General features: G+C 48.2%; 1 protein-coding gene across 1 annotated transcript in view; it reads left to right on the top strand.

The window, feature by feature from the left end:
• Positions 1-18,661, top strand: part of WDR27 (WD repeat domain 27) — a 266,107-nt gene that overhangs the window by 46,320 nt on the left and 201,126 nt on the right. The window contains 8 exon segments of the mRNA XM_032267079.1: positions 196-299; positions 1,604-1,671; positions 1,893-2,014; positions 2,433-2,515; positions 10,093-10,171; positions 12,453-12,530; positions 13,888-13,985; positions 15,410-15,499. Of these exon segments, the coding sequence (XP_032122970.1) occupies positions 196-299; positions 1,604-1,671; positions 1,893-2,014; positions 2,433-2,515; positions 10,093-10,171; positions 12,453-12,530; positions 13,888-13,985; positions 15,410-15,499 (722 nt within the window).

Raw genomic sequence — 18,661 nt, 5'->3', positions numbered from 1 at the left:
TAGCAGGTGCCCAGGAGACCCAGCACAGGCTGAATGGGAGCCCAGCACAGATGTGGTTCTCACTGGCAGGAACCCACCCCGGCTTGTGCTCCCCACTTCCGCAAAGAGCTCACAGCCAGGCCAAGGGGCGTGTGTGGGACCAAACCTTCAGGAGTAAGATTAGTGTGTGTTCTTTTCTTTTTGTTCGTAAATCAGTCTTTCCTCTGAGAACACCCAGTGCTTGTGGATTGGAAGCTCAGTGGGCTTATTCGTGTTTAACCTGGCAAACCTGGAAGTGGAAGCTGCTTTATGTTACAAGGGTAAGATCTTTGGTGTACTGCTGCGTAACTGTGATGTTTTCCTTTGACTGGTATGTGGGGCAGTGAAAGTGTTTGTGGAGAAGGCCTCACCACGTGATCTGAGTGACTCCGTGGTACACATGCATCACAGGATGAGATGCTTCAGTCACAACTCAGCATTGAGAACGCAAGGACCTCTGTGCTGCCAGATCCGAAGGATGAGGACCTTTCCCAGACCCTCAGGCACTCAGCCCTGGAGCCACCTCTTGCCTCCATCCGCCAGGCCCTCGCCAGACACTCCAGGCCACCTGGGGTGTGCAACACCCCAACACCCATGGGAACACCCCTGGGAAGCCCCTGGCTTCTCCAGTATCCCTTGAGAGCCTCCCAGAGCCCCAGGCTTGCGCAGCGTAAACCCGGCTGAGGCGCTGTCCTCTCCAACCCTGGTTCCCTTCCCCAGTTTCTGCCACCCCCAGGAATGTAGGAATAGTAACCTCTACCTACCTCCTGCCCCTAAAGTCTCCATCTCATCCCCCGACCCCAGAGGTTCCACCCTCCTCTCCTAGCTCCCTGGCTGCCACCAGCCACATACTTTCTGCCCAGGAACCCAGGTCACTTTGAAAAGCAGGCTGGATTCCAACCCTCTCCTCCATTGCAGGGGGTCGTCCGCGGCCGCCTCCTAGGCACTGGCTTCTCTTGGTGCCTCCTTTCCAGCCCTGAATGCACAGGCCTCTGTGGGGCTGCTGGATCCATCTGCATCTTCACACTCCCCCTTCCCTTCAGGCGCCCATCCTTGCCCCTCCTCAGCTCAGCCAGCCATGGCTTCTCCTTGCAAACTCAGCCTTTCTTCCCCAAAACGGTCACAACTCTTAATAACACATTTCCTTTCTGAGCTGCTGCTGGATGTGTGGCTTCTCCAGGAGGCTGAGCTGCAGGTCTCAGTCCGAGTCACATCCCAGCCTTAGAGCAGGGCCTGGCGTTTGTGTGGCGGGGCCTGGAGTGTGTGTGGTATGTGGCCTGGTATGTTTGCAGCATGGGGCCTTGCATATGTGTGGGTATGTGGTTCACAGGCTGCAGTGTGTGTGGCTGGGCCTGGCGTGTGTGTGATGGGTCCTGGCCTGTGTGTGGTGGGGCCTGGAGTGTGTGAGGCTCAGGGCTTGGTGTGTGTGTGTGGTGTTTGGCCTGGTGTGTGTGGGTATGTGGTGCGCAGCCTGCAATGTGTGTGATGGGGCCTGGAGCATGTGTGGCGGGGCCTGGGCAGTGACTCCGTGTATATGTGCTCCCTTCCTCCCCCTCATGTTTCTCCTGGTCTTGCTGAACTGAAGATTTCCACAGCCTCAGCATCCTGTTGGCTGGATCATGTGCCCTGAGGAGCCGCTTCACAGATGGCAAGGTCGGTCCTGAGACATGGCCCCTCCGATTTCTCCTTTCTACAGAGTGATGTAGTAACTACTGGCTGAGGAAATGGGATTTTGTGTGAGAAAACGTTTTTGGAGTGACAGGGTGGTGACCCTGCTGTGAGAATGAAGCCAGTGTTAGACGCATGTTCAGATACTCCTTGAATCTCCTTTCCCAGATAGTGTCACTAACCACGTGGAAACTGTGTCACTGCAGGCGCTGTGCTTGCTGGCCTCCCTGTTTGGAGGGAAGATCGCCGTGTTGGAGGTGGACCCAGCCGCGCTGGTCATGGCTCAGCAGTGCTCCAGGGTGGGACAGGGCCTCTCAGTGCCAGCCAGGTAGAGTGCCTTCAGGTGTGGAGTGTGTGTGCACGTTCACCTGTATTTCTTTGTGTGTTGAGAAATAAAGTTTAGGAAACTCTGAGCTCTACCAGCGCTGGTTGGAAGAAACAGTTTTTCATGCTGTTGCTTCTATCTTGTTGAAAACTAAATAGTTAATAGTTTACTTTAATGTGAACCACTATTTTATTTCAGGATAGAATGTACATTATAAAACAGCACCTTTATTAAGAATATATTAATTTTTTCCCAACAAGGATAAGAATATGCTTGAGGGTTTTCATTTTCAAATACTGCTCTGTCCATAGCTGCATTTATTAGTCATTTGTAACCGTCCTTAAAGTGAGTGTGTCATTGAAATATGTCCATCATATCATTCTTTGCACTCCTAGTTTTATGTGGTTTGTTTCTGTTTCAGCTCCTGTGTCCTTCCTACCTCTCCACTGTATCTGGGAATTGCCAAGGTGAAAAGCACCAAGGCTGCTAGTGAACAGCGATGTGGTGAGTTTAGTGAGCTATGAAATCTAAGAACGCAGGCTGATGCCTTCTTGTTGTGGCTAGGGCTGCTACATGGCTTTGAGAATTCCTATCTGTTAAAATACGCATTCTGCACTTCCTTCCAGCCTTCCCTCCTTTGTATCTCTGCCTCTCATGTGTTTGTTACGTGCCTGCTATGGTGGGAACATGCTGGGTGCTTCCCCTCCTGAACTGGGCATCCCTTGTAGCAATTCAGCACCGTGCCCAAGATTGAAGGCTGGTGCCTGGTGCAGTGGGGGTGCAGAGTGCACCCTCAGCAGTGATTGATGGTGAGAACATCTTTTTCCCTTTTTCCTCTGCTGAGGAGTTGGAAAGCGAATCCTGAGTGTTTGTACACCTGCACACTTCAGTGCACCTTTCTGGAACCTGTACATTTTTACCACCATGACATTATGTCAAAACCAGTAACTTTCTGGAATCTTGCATTAGCAAGGCCATAATAAATTATCCCTGATTGCCTCAACAATATTTTTTATTGGTTTGTTCTAAGCAGCAGCCAAATAAATCCACGTTGCATCTTTCAAATATATAAAAATTAACTTTCACTTTAAGATGGTAAACTTTGTTATGTTCCATTTCTTTCAAGGCTTACTGATAATTACGTCTTTTTTTCCTTCATTGACCAGCCTAACCCTTTAATTGGTCTTGGTAAACCTCCTACTGGACCTACTTCGAAAGCCTGAGGCTTCCCTGTACCCTTCTTTCACCTTCTCCCTTGTAGCTGCCTGACCGCTGGCCCTCACCTCCCGGAAGGGCCGTCTTCCCCACCAGTGAACTGGCGACCCTGCCCTCAGGCCTCTTCCCGGGCTGGGCTGGGCTGGGGTTCCCTCGTCAGGCATGTCTGGAACTCCCGTGGAGCCCACCCTCTGACATGGGCCATGTCCTTCATGCTCCCTTGAAGCCCTTGAGCTTGACTTCTGGGACTTCTGTCCTAACCTCTCTGCCCCCTCTTCCTACGAGACTTTTTGAAATCATGCCTTGAGCACCTGTGCCTTTCCTGGGTCTCACAGACTGTGTGGTTCCCGCCTGCCTTGCAGACTGGGGAGGGACGTTTTCAGGCGCTAGGCCGGGACTCAGAGCTGAGCTTGGGCCTGGAGCTGTTTCCTTGTTCTGCCCTACATGAGGGTCCCTGCTGCTGCGGGGTTTCCGACAGGTCCCCCATTCCTAGGCCCTCTTTCCATGAAAGACCCACCTTCGGGGTTAAGTGCCCATCTCCTGCTGGTTTATGCTCTGCTACCATCCCATCACCATGGGGACAGTTCTGAGAAACTGTGAGAATGAAGGCCTGGGGAAGGCGGCCAGGCTCAGCCAGCATGGCAGCCTCCAGGCCAAGCTGATTCCTCGCTGGGAGTGGCCTCTGACCTTATGAAGTCATGGCACTTCTGCTATGTAAGGAGGCGCTAATTACTCATCATTGAGAAGGCATCTTAAATTGTGAAAGACACGAACAGCAGAGAAGACAACAGCAGGTGGGTTGGAAGATGGCTGAGAAGAGAATGCCCGTGGGCTGCTGTGGGCCTAACCCTCCCCAAGCTGCTGCTTCCTCCTGGGCCTCCCGGCCTCCTCCTCTTCCTGGGCCCTCTTGGCCTCTTCCTCCTCCTGGGCCCTCCTGCCCTCCTTCTTGCCCTCCTGGGTCCTCCAGGCCTCCTTGACTGGTCCTCCCAGCCTCTTTGTTCTCCTTAGCCCCCCGAACCTCCTCATCTTCCTGGATACCCCAAGCTTCCTCATGTGCTTTTCCCCCACCCCTCCTGGTCTCTCTTAGCCTTGTCAATCTCACCTCCTACCATTCATCCGTAGCAACTGACAGCAGCAGGAGTTAGAGAAATCCCCAGGTAGCCGCAGGCAGGTCCCCGATGAAACCTGACCTCCAAACCAAAGACAGTTTAAAGCCTGAAAGCCAAACTGTAGGTGTCGGATAAATCCACAGATCAGATTGAGAACCTGTTTTCCTGTCTGGCACGCTTTCCTCTGATTGGTCGCTACCCTTCACCTATTTTACATAAACCTACCCTTCTGTAATTGGTTTTTACACTGCTGTGCCCATCTCTGAGTTGTGCCTTTTTTGCATAGTCATAAACCAATCAACATGCACTGCCCCATTCTGAGCCCATAAAAGCCCTGAACTCAGCCACACAGCAGTGGTTGTGGGGGGACTACCTGACTGAGGGTAGGGGGCTGCCCTCTCTGGGTCCCCTCTCCGCTAAGAGCTGTCACTCAATAAAACTCTCTGCCTGGGCGCAGTGGCTCACGCCTGTAATCCCAACTACTTGGAAGACTTAGGCAGAAGAATCGCTTGATCCCTGGAGGCGAAGGTTGCAGTGAGCTGAGATTGCACCACTGCACTCCACCCTAAGCGACAGAGCAAGACTCTATCTCAAAAACAAACAAAAAAACTCTCCACCCTTCTCACTCTTCAGTGGTCAGGATAACCTATTCTTGGATGCGGGACAAGAACTCAGGACTCACTGAATGTGGGTATGAAAAATGCTGTAATGCTGTAGCCTTCCACCCTCCACCAGCGCTGGGCAGTCACCCCCACACAGGAACAGCAGTGGGGCCAGGCCCGCCCCAGAGCCACAGGCCAGGGCAGGGCAGCAGGACCGAATGGGCCGTAACACAAATGGGGGCCAAGTGGGCAGGTAGTTCCTGTGCCTAGTGAGGGCCCAGGGAGGCCTGGGCAGGGGCACTGCCAGCCTCGGGGGCTTCCAGCTGGCAAAGAGACACTGAAAAAATCCTTCATCACAATGTCTCTTCTAACATGTCTGGTCTGGGGCTGGAGCTGTTCATGCATAGAGTAATATTCTTTCTTACGTGCGTTCTTTTGTGGTGTGCTGTTTTCACTTTGTGTCTGTGAGATTTGTTTCAGTTGCTGTGTAGCATTCTGTTGTCTGGATATTCTGCCGTTTATGTACCCACAGTTTATTCAGTGTTAACAGATGTTCAGCTTGTCCCAGGCCGCTGCTGTTGTGAGCAGCCTTTGCAGCACCTGCTGTATCCTGGAGCCGGGAGGGCTGCCCTGAGGTCTGCAGGGGCAGCTGCTGGGCTTGGGTAAGGTTCCCCATGTGGCAGACAATGGTGAAGATATTCCCAGGTAGCTGGCCAACTGCTACTCTAGCGGCACACACCTCCCCACCTGCCCTGAGCCCTGGCCAAGGCCGGATGTTGCTGGGCGCTGGAATTTCTGCTCACCCAGTGTGAGACAGGATTAGCACTGGGTGGTCGCAGGAAAATGGAAAACCCAAGCAACAGTGAACACAGGAAGGTGGCAAAGTAACCACAGGGCAGCAGAAAACCCAAAGCAAGGGAGAGAAAAGGCCAACCCATCACTGTGAGGCCTCCTCAGTTCTGGGAAAACCCAAATAAGAGAGGGGGCTGTAGTAGGGGGTTACCTGAAATCCCCTCCATTCCCAGGATACCTGATGATGATCCCACCCTCTCATTAAAGAAACACCCACAAAATGGGGTGCTCAAAGTCCTCTAAGCATGCTTCCCTCTCCTGAGCTCACCTGGCTTCTCACTTAGGTGTGTGCTTTCACTTTGTAGCAAAACCTGCTGCTTTTCACATCTAATTTCTTGCTCTGAAGGTGCCAAGAACCTGGAAACCAGCTGGGGGTGGGGTCTCACCAGCATCTGGAGACCCTTCTGAGCCATGTGGCAACCAGTGGAGATACAAAGCTGTCTTATGATTTCGTTTGCCTTTTCCTGAGGTGATTGTTGCTTGTGTTTAATCAGCCACACGTTGCTGTCATAAACCTAATTTGCATTTATTATCTCTTTGCTATTATTTTGTACAGGACATTTTGGATTCATGTTCTTGAGTGATTGATTTCTCAGGAACTTGCTGGGTTTGGTTTTGGTGTGCCAGCTCCACAGAATGACCTAGCAAGAGCTTTCTCTGTTTCTATACCTGAATGATTTGTGTACAGCTTTGAATTAGGTGTATCATTGATTTTGAGTATAAAACCAGCCTTGTATGTCAGGGATAAATCCCATGATGTATAATCTTTCTGCTGTGTTGTAGAATTCAGTCTGCTAACGTTTTATTGAGGATTTTTGTATCAATTTTCATCAGAGAAATGGATGCTTAGTTTTTTTGTTCTGTTTTGTTTGTTTTCATATATTTTTTGGAACTGAATGAAGTGCAGTGCGTTCCATTAGAGGAGATTTGTGTTGCTTTCAGGGGTTTGGGTGCACAAGTCTATAGCTTCTGGCCTTTTAAGCCACTTGCCACGGTCCCTCTGACTACAGGACCACAAGCCTGGGACCAGCACACACCATCACGGCACAGGCTTCCTGGGCCAGTCTGAGATCGTGCAGTGGCCGGCGGGCTTGGCCTTTCTGCCCGCACCTCCCTGAGGCCACACAAATCCTAGGTCCCTGCGGCTGGAGTTACAGCGTCCACAGCTCACCTCAGTTTCGATATCTTGTCCTCATTTTCTTTCTTCTGCGTTTAACAAGATAAAGCATATATTTCATCTGGCATTTGTGGCTTTTCTCTGTGGGAGAGGCTGTCTGAATACCTAACCAGCATGTTACACAGATAATGAAAGTCAGCATTCGCCTTTTAAATAGCAGCACTCAAAAAATTGAAAAAGTCCTAGGTAGTAATTATGCTAGTGAAGAACTGAAACTGTTTATTAGGTAAATAATATGGTCTTATTGCATTATATATGTAGTAGTCTGTTTTTCGTGTCTTTTAAAAGAAATTTTCTGTTCATTTCTTTTTTTAAATTATAAGATATATATAAAATAAAACTTACCATTTTAACCATTTTGGGTGTATGGTTCAGTGGCATTCTGTACCTTCACATTGTTGTGCAACGTAAAAAAGCCTTTTTGAACCATTCGCTTAATTAATACCAAAGGAATTTTATGTATATACATACATTTCTAGTGAAAAATTTTCGGAAAAACTTGACTAACCAATATTAATTAAAATAGCTAATCATTGCAGTAATACTAGACTGTTCAGATGGTTTTCCAAAGTTCTTTTTTTTTTCCCATTTATTTATTTTATTGCAGTTTAGGTTTTAGGGTACATATAAAGAACATGCAAGATTGTTGCATAGGTACACACGTGGCAGTGTGATTTGCTGCCTTCCTCCCCATCACTTACATCTGGCATCTCTCCCCTTGCTATCTCTCCCCAGCTCCCAACCCCCCACCGTCCTTCCCCTATTTCCCCCCAACTGACCCCAGTGTATAGTGCTCCCCTCCCTGTGTCGATGTGTTCTCATTGTTCAACACCGGCCTATGAGTGAGAACATGCGGTGTTTGATCTTCTGCTCTTCTGTCAGTTTGCTGAGAATGATGGTTTGAAGCTCCCCCTTGTTCGTAGACTACGCTGAGTGGCGAGCAGGGCCTCCTGCGTTTCCAGCACACAGAGACCCATGTCTTGTCTGCCTGCCTCCGTGGACGGCTGCGCGTTTGGGGAGTGAGATCTTGCCGCACAATCTGTCCTGAAGGAGACACAAGTCTCATGATTTTCTCTTTCAAAACTTACCCTATTTGTTTCCTTAGCTTTTCTTTTTACATATGCTTCATTGATTTAGATCATGCCTTAGAAGTGGAATTTTTAGACTTTTTGTCAATATGGATCATCTTGTTTCAGATGAGTATATGTGATGTACTGTTGTTTGCAACCAGTGATAGTATTTAGAGTTTAGAACAAAACCTTTAATAAGAACAATCATATAAATAGTTTTAATATGGAGATAGCTTTTACAAAGTGATGAAATTTTAACATGTTGATGTTTTGTGTGTAGTTTAGAAAATATTCCCATGGAAAATTAATGGATATGTTTCATTTACAGTAATGCTATAATCCCAAAATTTGCTGCCTTCTGCTTATAAAACTATAAAGGAGATAATATAAAAAAGAATGTATGTGATGGACGAGGAACTATTATATGTTAATGCTTAGAGCATTTGTGAAAGTAACATGCAGTTATATGTTTATAAACCTTATTCTAGGACTTTTTAGACTTTCTCATAATGAAGTATACTACTAATGTGTCCATAACGTTATTATTTTATCCTGAAATTGTTTTCCTTTTGGTGATACTTTATCATTTTTTGGAGAAGGCTTTTTCTCCTTTCCTGACTGTGTAGATTGGACAGGGCAGTTTCCTGGCTTCTCCTCCATCCTCTGAGGGTCCCTCTGGGTCCCAGCTGTGTGTGGCATCTATCTTCCTTTCCCATAGAAACCTCTCCCTTTCCAGGTTCGGCTTCGCCCTGTGCAACCCTGTGAGGCCAGCAGTACCCAGGCCTAGGCCCAGGCCCAGGGTAGAGGCCTGACTCAACAGGTTCCTGGTCACCTCCTGGACTTTGATTTGCACAGTGAGACGTCCACAACCTTAAGTTAATGCTCTATTAGGGCCACTTGATTCTTTTTTTTGAGATGGAGTCTTGCAGTGACACCTGGGCTGGAGCGCAGTGGTATGATCTCGGCTCACTGCAACCTCCACCTCCTTGGGAGGCTGAAGCAGGGTTCAGCGATTCTCTTGCTTCAGCCTCCAAAGTAGCTGGGATTACAGGCACCCACTACTATGCTCAGCTAATTTTTGTATTTTTAGTAGAGATGATATTTCACTATGTTGGCCAGGATGGTCTGAATTTCCTGATCTCGTGAGGTGCCCGCCTTGGCCTCCCAAAGTGCTGGGATTCTAGGCGTGAGCCCCCATGCCCAGCCAGTCCACTTGATTCTTAATGGGAATATAATTTAGGTTATCCAATATGAAATAGTAGCAGAAACAGAACTGAATTTGTTTACAAAAAGGAACTATTTTTAGAATTATTCAGTATTATGCAAATATTCATTTTTTCTAAAGCTATTTTATAATATTATACAGACTATTCATATTGAACACCAATTATTAAGTTTATGCGAAAATAAATAGTTCTCGCAAAACTATATTTCATCTGAAAACATTTTTTTTTGATTTGTAAATATTTATGGTAAGGTCACGTGATGTCAGAGTGTTTGTCAACTGGTAGTCGTATGCAAAATGTAAAATAGGCTGGGCCAGGCGCAGTGGCTCATGCCTGGAATCCCAGAACTTTGGGAGGCCGAGGTGGGTGGATCATGAGGTCAAGAGTTCGAGGCCATCTTGACCAACATGGTGAAACCCCCTCTCTACTAAAAATACAAAAATTAACCAGTCGTGGTGGTGTGTGCTGTGCCTGTAATCCCAGTTATTCAGGAGGCAGAGGCAGGAGAACCACTTGAAACTGGGAGGCAGAGGTTGCAGTGAGCCTAGATTGCACCACTGCACTCCAGCCTGGGCGACAGAATGAGACTCTGTCTTAAAAACAAACAAAAACCAACTTGGGTTATTTTCTTATCCTTTTAACCCCTTTATTTAATCTTTTGCTGGTGATGGTTGATGTGACTTCAGATATGAAACCTCTTAAATTTATAGTCAGAAATTCATTCTGTTGGTGCGAATGTTTCTTTTTTGAAGAGACTCTGTTCTTCTTCTGTCCATAATGAGATGTTAATTTTCGGTGTTTGTTTCTTCTTTAAAATTGCCTTTCTACAGCTAAACGGAACGTCATGAAGGACCAATTCCTGGTTTTACGCAGTAAAATTAAGTCATCTGGTTATGCCTCGGCACCACAGTGAGTGAACTCGTCTCAGAATCGGGAATGCACCTGCGTCATAGATGCAGGACTTTAACACCAGTAGGGACACAGATATATCCCTGAGGGTCACATTATGGACATAGCAATATAAACAGGAGTTAAAATGTGGTGGGTTGGACCACAGCATGCCAGTCAGCAGCAGCTGCAGCGGCAAATGTTTCCTGAGCACTCACTGTCCGCTGGGCCACGGAGCAGCCCTCCGAGTCCTTGTCCGATAACACGGTGGTCCCGTGAAGTGAGGGCAAGCTGGTGGGGTGTGGAGCTGGGAGAGCATGATGATTCTCTAAACAGTAGTGGCCCCTCAAGGCGCCGGACACAGTGCTCTTCTTAGAATACAGCTTTGCTGTAACATCAGAGCAGATCACAGAGTATATTTAAGCCCTGAGTTAGCAAGGCTGCTCAGAGACAAGGAGAGACGAAGTGGCAGGATACTCTGAGAAACCACGGGGAGGCCTTGAGATTCCCCAAATCTTCACAAGCCTATTCCTCAAAGGGAAAGCTGACTTTCCTGAAGAAAATGCAGACATATCCCCTCCTCCTAGCTCATCTCTTGACCTTTGTTGTCTCTTAACACAGTGGCCAAAATGGCCCTGTGACCTGGAGTCCCTGTCCTCAGAGTACACGCTAGTCTCCCTGGTTGGTGCTCACCTCTACCAAGCTCCCCCTTCATGTGCCCCTGGCCACTGCCCCACCCCACCCCTCCCGCTGGCTCTGCTGTGCTCCAGGCAGAAATCCCAGGCCACTCTGTGAAAACTCACAGCCTCCTCTCGTCCAAGGGCTTTCCTGATCTGCTTGTTTGTTCTCTTTGGCTTGAACAGTGGTGACCATGCCTTACTTATTATCTGTTCTTTAAACCACTGTGCCTTGGACAGCACTCAGCACCCTAAACCCTCTCATAAGGCATTTCTGGAGGGATGGATGGATGGATGGAAGGGGATGGAGGGATGAAAGATGGATGCATGCTTGCATGGATGATGGGGATAGAGGGATGGAGACATGGAGAGATGACAGATGGATGAGTGGGTAGATGGATGGAGGGGATGGATGGATGGAGAGGTGAGAGATGGATGAGTAGGGGGATGGATGGAGAGGATGGAGAGATGCAGAGGTGAGGGATGGATGAGTCGGGGGATGGATGGAGGGATGGAGAGATGCAGAGGTAAGAGATGGATGAGTGGGGGGATGGATGGAGGGGATGGATGGATGGAGAGGTGAGAGATGGATGAGTGGGGAGATGGATGGATGGAGAGATGAGGGATGGATGAGTGGTTACATGGATGGTAGGGATGGAGGGATGAGAGATGGATGAGTGGGGGATGGATGGAGGGGATGGATGGATGGAGAGGTGACGGATGAGTGGGGAGATGGATGGAGAGGATGAATGGATGGAGAGATGAGGGATGGATGAGTGGTTACATGGATGGTAGGGATGGAGGGATGAGAGATGGATGAGTGTGGGGATGATTGGAGAGGATGGAGAGATGCAGAGGTGAGAGATGGATGCATGGTGCATGGATGGAGGCATGGAGAGATGACAGATGGATGAGTGGGTGCATGGATGGAGAGGATGGATGGATGGAGAGATGAAGGATGGATGAGTGGGGGGATGAAGGGAGGATGGAGGGATGCAGAGATGAGGGATGGATCTGGGTGGATGGATGGAGTGAGGATGGTGGGATGGAGGGATGAGAGATGGATGAATGGATGGATGGATGATGGGGATGGAGGGATACAGAGATGAAAGACAGATGAGCGGGTCAATGAAGGAGGGATGAATGCATGGTTAGATGGATGGAGGGATGGGTGAATGGATGGATGATGGTTGGGTGGAGGAATTCTCCAGTGGCACCTGCAGCTTTGTGTGAATTCCCCAGGTCTGCCATATTAAGGCATGTTCTGAGTGTTGGGCTTTGTGTGGGAGCCCTGGGGGATGAGGGGTTGCCAGACATTGGTGGCCCTGAGTGCCAACCCGGGGCTTTGGACTTAACAGGAAAAGCCCAGCATCAGGTTCCTATTACAGGATTTTAAAGGAGCCACAGGACAATGAGTAGCAGGATGATGTCTCTGGGGAAGCCTGAGAGACACAGGAGGGGAGGAGGTGACTTGAGGGCTGGAGGGCAGGTGGGAGGGGCTTGAAAGCATTTATGCAGACGTCTGTATCTATATATATATAATTTTTGTCACTGTAAAATATAAATCTCTTAGGAACCTTAGAGCTCTTAATATTTGAGAGTGATATAGAGTTTTCTTTCCACAGCTTAACTATGTTTTCGCCGAAGACCAACATCAAGAGTGAAGGTAAAGGACCGTCAAGACACAGGAGCAGCTGCACATGGTGTGTGATCTAGTACTCATCCAAGCTCATTTGAAATAGCCCAGACCTTTACAATACTTCAACTGGTTCCTTTCCAAACAGGTAGAAGACCTTATATGTGTGCATGTGTTTATGTACATATGTACACAGATATGTATATCTATATTATTTATATCTTTTTAGCCAAATTTAATTCTTTCCTGTTAATTTTTCAGACATGCTGTGTTCTTACCACCTTAACGCAATTTTGGAATATTAAACTTTTGTTAAAATTTAGTTTAGAAAATGTTGTAGCTGATGCTCACCCTGCCATGCCGGTGGATTGGGTGAAAATGTTGGGGCTGCTGCAGCGCCAGGTGCCCATTCTGAGTGGCCGTGGCCCGTGCCATTGGGAAAGCACCTGTCCACGAGGCTGGCTCACACCGGCTGTGGCTGGCTGTGGGCATGTCCTGCAGACACCTGGGCCCCTTATGACTGGACAGGCAGGCATCTGGGGCCTCTCGCAGTCCTGGATTTAAGATTACCTTGTTCGAGAAGAGATATGGGCTACTGTACTTAAAACCCATTTTAATGTAGGTGGGTCTACTTTGCAATCACTGCATTACTGAGCACCCGTGTTGACTGTGCCCATGCTCACTGCTCTTTTCTGCAGTCTGCTGCTGTCTCTGCCATGTTCTGCTTGATATTATGTGTGGGCTCTCAGCAAAATGCATCCGGCCTTATGCAGATGAAGCATGGCATCACAGTTACATTCAACTCTGACTTTTTTGGTGATTTTTTCTGTGAGGGCCCTGGTTTCCAGGCAGAGCACGCTGTCTCTTCTGCGTTTGACTCTTGTGGGCCTTCTGTTGAGAACTGCTGGGCAGCAATGGTGGCGAGGCCTCCGCATGCCTGCGCAGGGCTCAGGCGTGTACACAGAAGGCATTGGCGTGTACACGGAAGGCGTTAGTGTACACAGAAGACACTGGTGTGTACATGGAAGGCATTTGCAGATGATTTGAGTGATTGACATTACACCACCACCCACAGCGGCCTGAGACTGGAAAGTGAAATTCATTTTCTCTTAGTGAGAACCCTCATCCCTAAATCATCACAGTACTCACATCAGTTTATGTGAAACACAACAAATCCTTGCTGTTTTATATGTAAAATATATGTCTTTTTAGGCGATGAGAAATGTTAGTCTATTTAAAAGAGTTATTTCATGACTTTGAATGTAAGAGTCTAAATATACACATTTATAGATAAATATTCAAGTTTACTGGAATACAATTATACATGTAGATGGGGGGAAGCCCACTTCATTTCTTGGTTATATTTTACTTCTAATCTCACTTTGAGTGTCTCCCGATCATTGTTTCCTCTGGCCTTCCCTCAGGGAGGCATACGCCGTGGACTGCGCTGTGCCTGCCAAGCCTGGTCCCCGGGTCGCCGCAGCCCCCGCCTGCACACGCGTGTGCTGCATCCAGTACTCAGGTGCGCCACGTCCTGCGGGAGCTGGGTAGCATTTCGTTTGTAAGAGTCTTTTATTCTGTCCACTGTAAACATTTTTCTATTGTATCATAAATTGTAAAAATCTTTGTAAAAACCTTGGATAACTTGAAGCTGCATGGGATGGTTTGTGTCTAGATTAAAACCGAGACTTCATTTCACTTGACTGTAGTGAGGGTGACCACAGAGCATCTGGCCCCTGCGTTGGCATGGAGACTGGCACTCACTAGCACTGAATTTGCTGTTCCGTGGCCAGCTCCTCTGGGTTTGGCTCTCTGTGTATCTGACCCCTCCTACAGAAGCGTTAAGGTGGGCCTGGTGGAAGGGCTTTGGTAGGCAGAGAAGCTAGCAGAACAGTCGCCAGTTCCCTCTGGAGACGCGGCCTCTGCTCATGGATGGGCTGGAGGTGCCAGGCTAGGAATGGTTGCACAGGCTGTGCACAGTGTCCCTTCCTTGCCAGACCCTCAGCTGGGGCCTTTTCCTGCAGGGCTGAGTGTGTCTCGGCTTCCGTGAGATCCGCCCTGTTCTCATGTGTGTCCTGATAATGCCTTCACCAGACTTCCATTGGATCTCGGCATTTTTTTTCTTTCTAAATAATGTTTGAAAGAAGGGAGGAGCAGCTTGTGAGAGTGCCCTTGGCCTCGGCTAGATAGTTGCACCACTCGGATGCTTCTCAGAAGCAAGATTGACTTGCAGGCGACCTGTGCCCTTGCCTGGGGCTGGACAGAAAGTCCTGTCTGGGCTGGTGCCTTGCCCCTCAAACCACCTGTCCAGAGGGTTGAGTTGCCTAAGGGTTACCATTTACCATTCTGCTAAATTCCCTTTATTTTATTATATAATTGTAGCCACAGAAGTTTTAAAATCATTTTTGGAAATTAGATATGTAGTATTATCAGTAAAGTCAGTTTGATCTTTGATAGATCAGAACATTTCTTCAGTGTTATCGGCCCTCAAGTTTGAATATTGTGGGTGACGTGTCATTTATTTCTACCCTGTTTTCAGAAATTGTTTCAACATAACTGCTTAGCTGAATGTGCCTCTGGACAGTCTGCTGATTTGAGGCAGGCTCCGGCACCATGTTTCAGGGGCCGTCCTGTCCTGGGTACAGGACCTTTTGGGTGCAGCCCTTCCTGTTCACAACCTTGTGCGGCAGCCTCCCTCTCTCATCCTGCTGTTCCTCTTCTGTTAAGGGAGGCTGATGACAATGACAAAGCAGTGCCTTACAAGGTTGTCGGGTAGAGGACTTGAGAAAGGGTGGACACGGACTGGCGCCTGCAGACCCCCATGCTGATGTTCGTGTGTGTGTTTCAGAACCAAGTTTATGAGAAGTTCTACATCTTGCCTGTGGTTAGTGTGACTCCTATGAATTAGGCTTTTCTAAGAGGCCTTTGTTTTTATTTTTTTAACAGGAGATGGGCAGTGGCTGGCCTGTGGGTTGGCCAACCATCTATGTCAGGTTTTTGATGCCAGCCTGACTGGGACACCTGCTGTGTTTTCAGGTAAAACGTGTCTTAATTTCAGTCAGTATGAATGTAAGGGTGGGTCCCACTTAGGTCCTGGTTGTCAGTTGCTAAATGACAGTTTAGTTTTCTTTGTCTAAACTGGATTCACTGAGCTCTTAAACCATTCAGGGTAGACATAACTAATGAGAACAGCGTGGCAGCACTTTTGTGACTGGTGCCCTGGAGGCCAAGTGCTGATCATCTGTAGAGATTTAGGGGAATGAGTGAAGTTGAATCGTAAATAATTGAAATATATTTAATTAATATAATTAAAAGGCATAAGATTGAAATATATTTTGAAATTTAGTAGGGTTTGTACATAGACATTTTTATAAACATAATAAGGCAAACAATTGTTTTTTGTTTTTTTTTAAAAAAGTAGACCTGAGAGCAACAGTGTTAAAATTACGACCATGTCAACTCATAACTGGGGCATATATTTGATTTCTAATTCTAGTTCCATAAAACCTGACAGCTTTTCATTAGGGTCCTGATACTACTTGCATCAGAACTTACACTTTGTAGATATTTTAACAAAAGTACAGGAACAAACAAAAAAAATATTTCACTAGTCCTTCTGTTTTTATACAGGTTGAGAATCTCTAATCCAAAATTCTGAAATCCAAATGCTCCCACATCCAGAACTCTTTGAGTACCAACACGACGCCAAGGAAATGCTCACTGAAGCATCTCAGATTTCGGATTTTTGGATTAGGGTTGCTTAACTGCCATAATGTGAATATTCCAAAATCCAAAAAAATGGGAAATCCAAAACACCTCTAATCCCAAGCATTGTGAATATGGGACACTCAGCCTGTCATGTAACCACCCCAAGGGCAGTCGTTAGGAAATTCGGAGGTGGGGACCGATGGGGCTGAGGGGGGCGGAGGCAGTGGGGCCCAGGCCTGGGCAAGGCCACACCTGGGAGCAGACGAGCCCCCCAGTGACTATGACTCACCCCCAGGGTGAGGTTTGGGAGGCCCCCAAAGGCAGGCAGAGCCAGACTCGGCTCCTGCATGAGCAAAGCTGACGCCCCTGCATGGTCTGGGAAGAACATAGTTCTCCCGTCTTGGCCTGGATGCCACCCTCTCCTTTTGAGCCTCTTGCTCCTGATCTCACCCCATGTCTATCCTGCATGGCCTGTGCAGATCATGGTTCTCCCACTGTGCCCTGAATGCCACCCTTGCCCTTCAAGCCCCCTTGCTTCTGGTCCCACCAGACATCTATCCCTGTGTGGCCTGGACGCCACCCTTGCCCTTTGAGCACCCTTGCTCCCGCCCCCATCCTGAGTCTATCCTGCAGCCTCAGAGCCTCCACCGTGCACCCCAGAACCTTGAGCCGGCTTCTTTCATGGCTAAATGGCTGATATGGGTGGTTATTCTGTTGATTGGGGATATTTTACCACTATTTTATTGTTAGAAAAATGGCTTTTCCCTGAACTAAAATGCAGTGGGTTTTCAAACTCGTTTTGACAAAAACTTCCTCTGTTTCTGTAGGGGGAAGGGTCACGATTACCTACCTCAACTGCACAAGCCACATCGTTTCACTTTGAGGGTGTAATGTTTAATAGTTACGTCACTCAGCTTTGAAAATGTGACTGGTCTCTCAGCACCTGCCCAGAACACAGAAAAATGAGTGTCTTTATTTCCATTATGATCAGGGACAAATAAGTATAAATTCAAATGCCCTCCTGGAGACTTCGGGGTCTCTGAGTGTACAGTCAGGTAATGCAGCCCAGCCTGAAAGCCACCGAGAGCAATCGTATTTAATTTAAGAAAGGAGTTACATGTTTCTGCTTTAAATTTTATAATGTTTCCTATCAAAAATGGTGTCAATTACAAAGACGGGCACTCCAGTCCCATGCCTTCCTTTGAACACATGCCTGGCACAGAGTAGGTTCTCCGTGATGCTGGATGGTAGGTTCTGAGCACGCTGCGCAGGGGAGCTGCGCTGTCTGTCACGTGCCTGGGAGTCAGTGGTGATCACTGTGAAGTTCTGGGGTCATGCATTTCAGAAGATTAAATCTACAATTCCATGATAGATGTGGAATTGTTTATAAAAAGAATCTTTGTCAAGGTATGAAGTGAAGGTTTGCATCTCTCCTGCTCCTAGGCTGTTGGTTGGCTCGAGCTGTGCCGAGTGGCTTCTGCTCCGCTCCTTCTCTGAGCAGGGACTGCACACATCACCTCTGTGCCACTCACGTCCCCCACCCCTGACTGCTTCCCCCAAGCAGGGCCCATGTCCAGAGGAATCCAGGTCCAGGGGAGGTCTAAAACCCTGACCTAGGCTGGGCGTTGTGGCCCACGCCTGTAATCCTAGTGCTTTGGGAGGCTGAGGTGGGCAGATCACCTGAGGTCTGGAGTTCGAGACCAGCTTGGCCAACGTGGCGAAACCTCTTCTCTACTAAAAAATACAAAAATTAGCTGGGTGTGGTGGTGGGCACCTGGAATCCCAGCTATTTGGGAGGCTGAAGCAGGAGAATAACTTGAACCCAGGAGGCAGAGGTTGCAGTGAACCGAGATTTCACCACTGCACTCCAGCCTGGGTAACAGAGCAAGACTCCGTCTCAAAAAAAAAAACCCAAAAAATAACCCTGACTGGACAGGATTTTAGAATTCTTTTCACTCTATTTCTGAAGCTCCTCATCTCATCCCACACACCACAGGGGAAACTGATCAACTGAAAAGAAAGAGAGAGTCCTTCTGTATAGTGAGGAGATTGAGGGGAGATTGGAAGAGGAACCCATGTGGGGTCCCCCATGGGCCCATTGCTTCGTGGGGATTGGCTCCAGAGGCCCCAGCCATCCCTGCAGTGATTTGTCTTGGATGCACCCTGTGGCCGAAGCACTTCTCGCCTGTGTCTGGGGCTGGAGCTCGGGAGAGGAGGGGGACTCCCCGCATTAGCAGGTTCTGAGGAATCTCCGTGGTTTTCATCCTGGGAGTGGGAGGTCCGTCCCTGACACTTGAGATAAGGACAGGCCAACTTGTCAGGGCTGGGCTGCAGGTGTCACTCTGCAGTCCCTGCATTGCTGGTGCCTCTGCTGGCCTTGGTGGCATAGTTGGCCACTGGGTGCCCAGCAAACACTGTGCTTGTAGGAGGAAGTAGGAAGGACTGGAGAAACACATTCGCAGTCTCACTAAGAAGGAAGAACGTGGGTGG

This window comes from Sapajus apella, unplaced genomic scaffold (assembly GCF_009761245.1).
Source record: "Sapajus apella isolate SASKATOON/1434 unplaced genomic scaffold, GSC_monkey_1.0 scaffold165, whole genome shotgun sequence".
NCBI lineage: Eukaryota > Metazoa > Chordata > Mammalia > Primates > Cebidae > Sapajus > Sapajus apella.
Note: the sequence above shows the minus strand (reverse complement) of the source record. Positions and strands in the feature narration are given on the sequence as shown.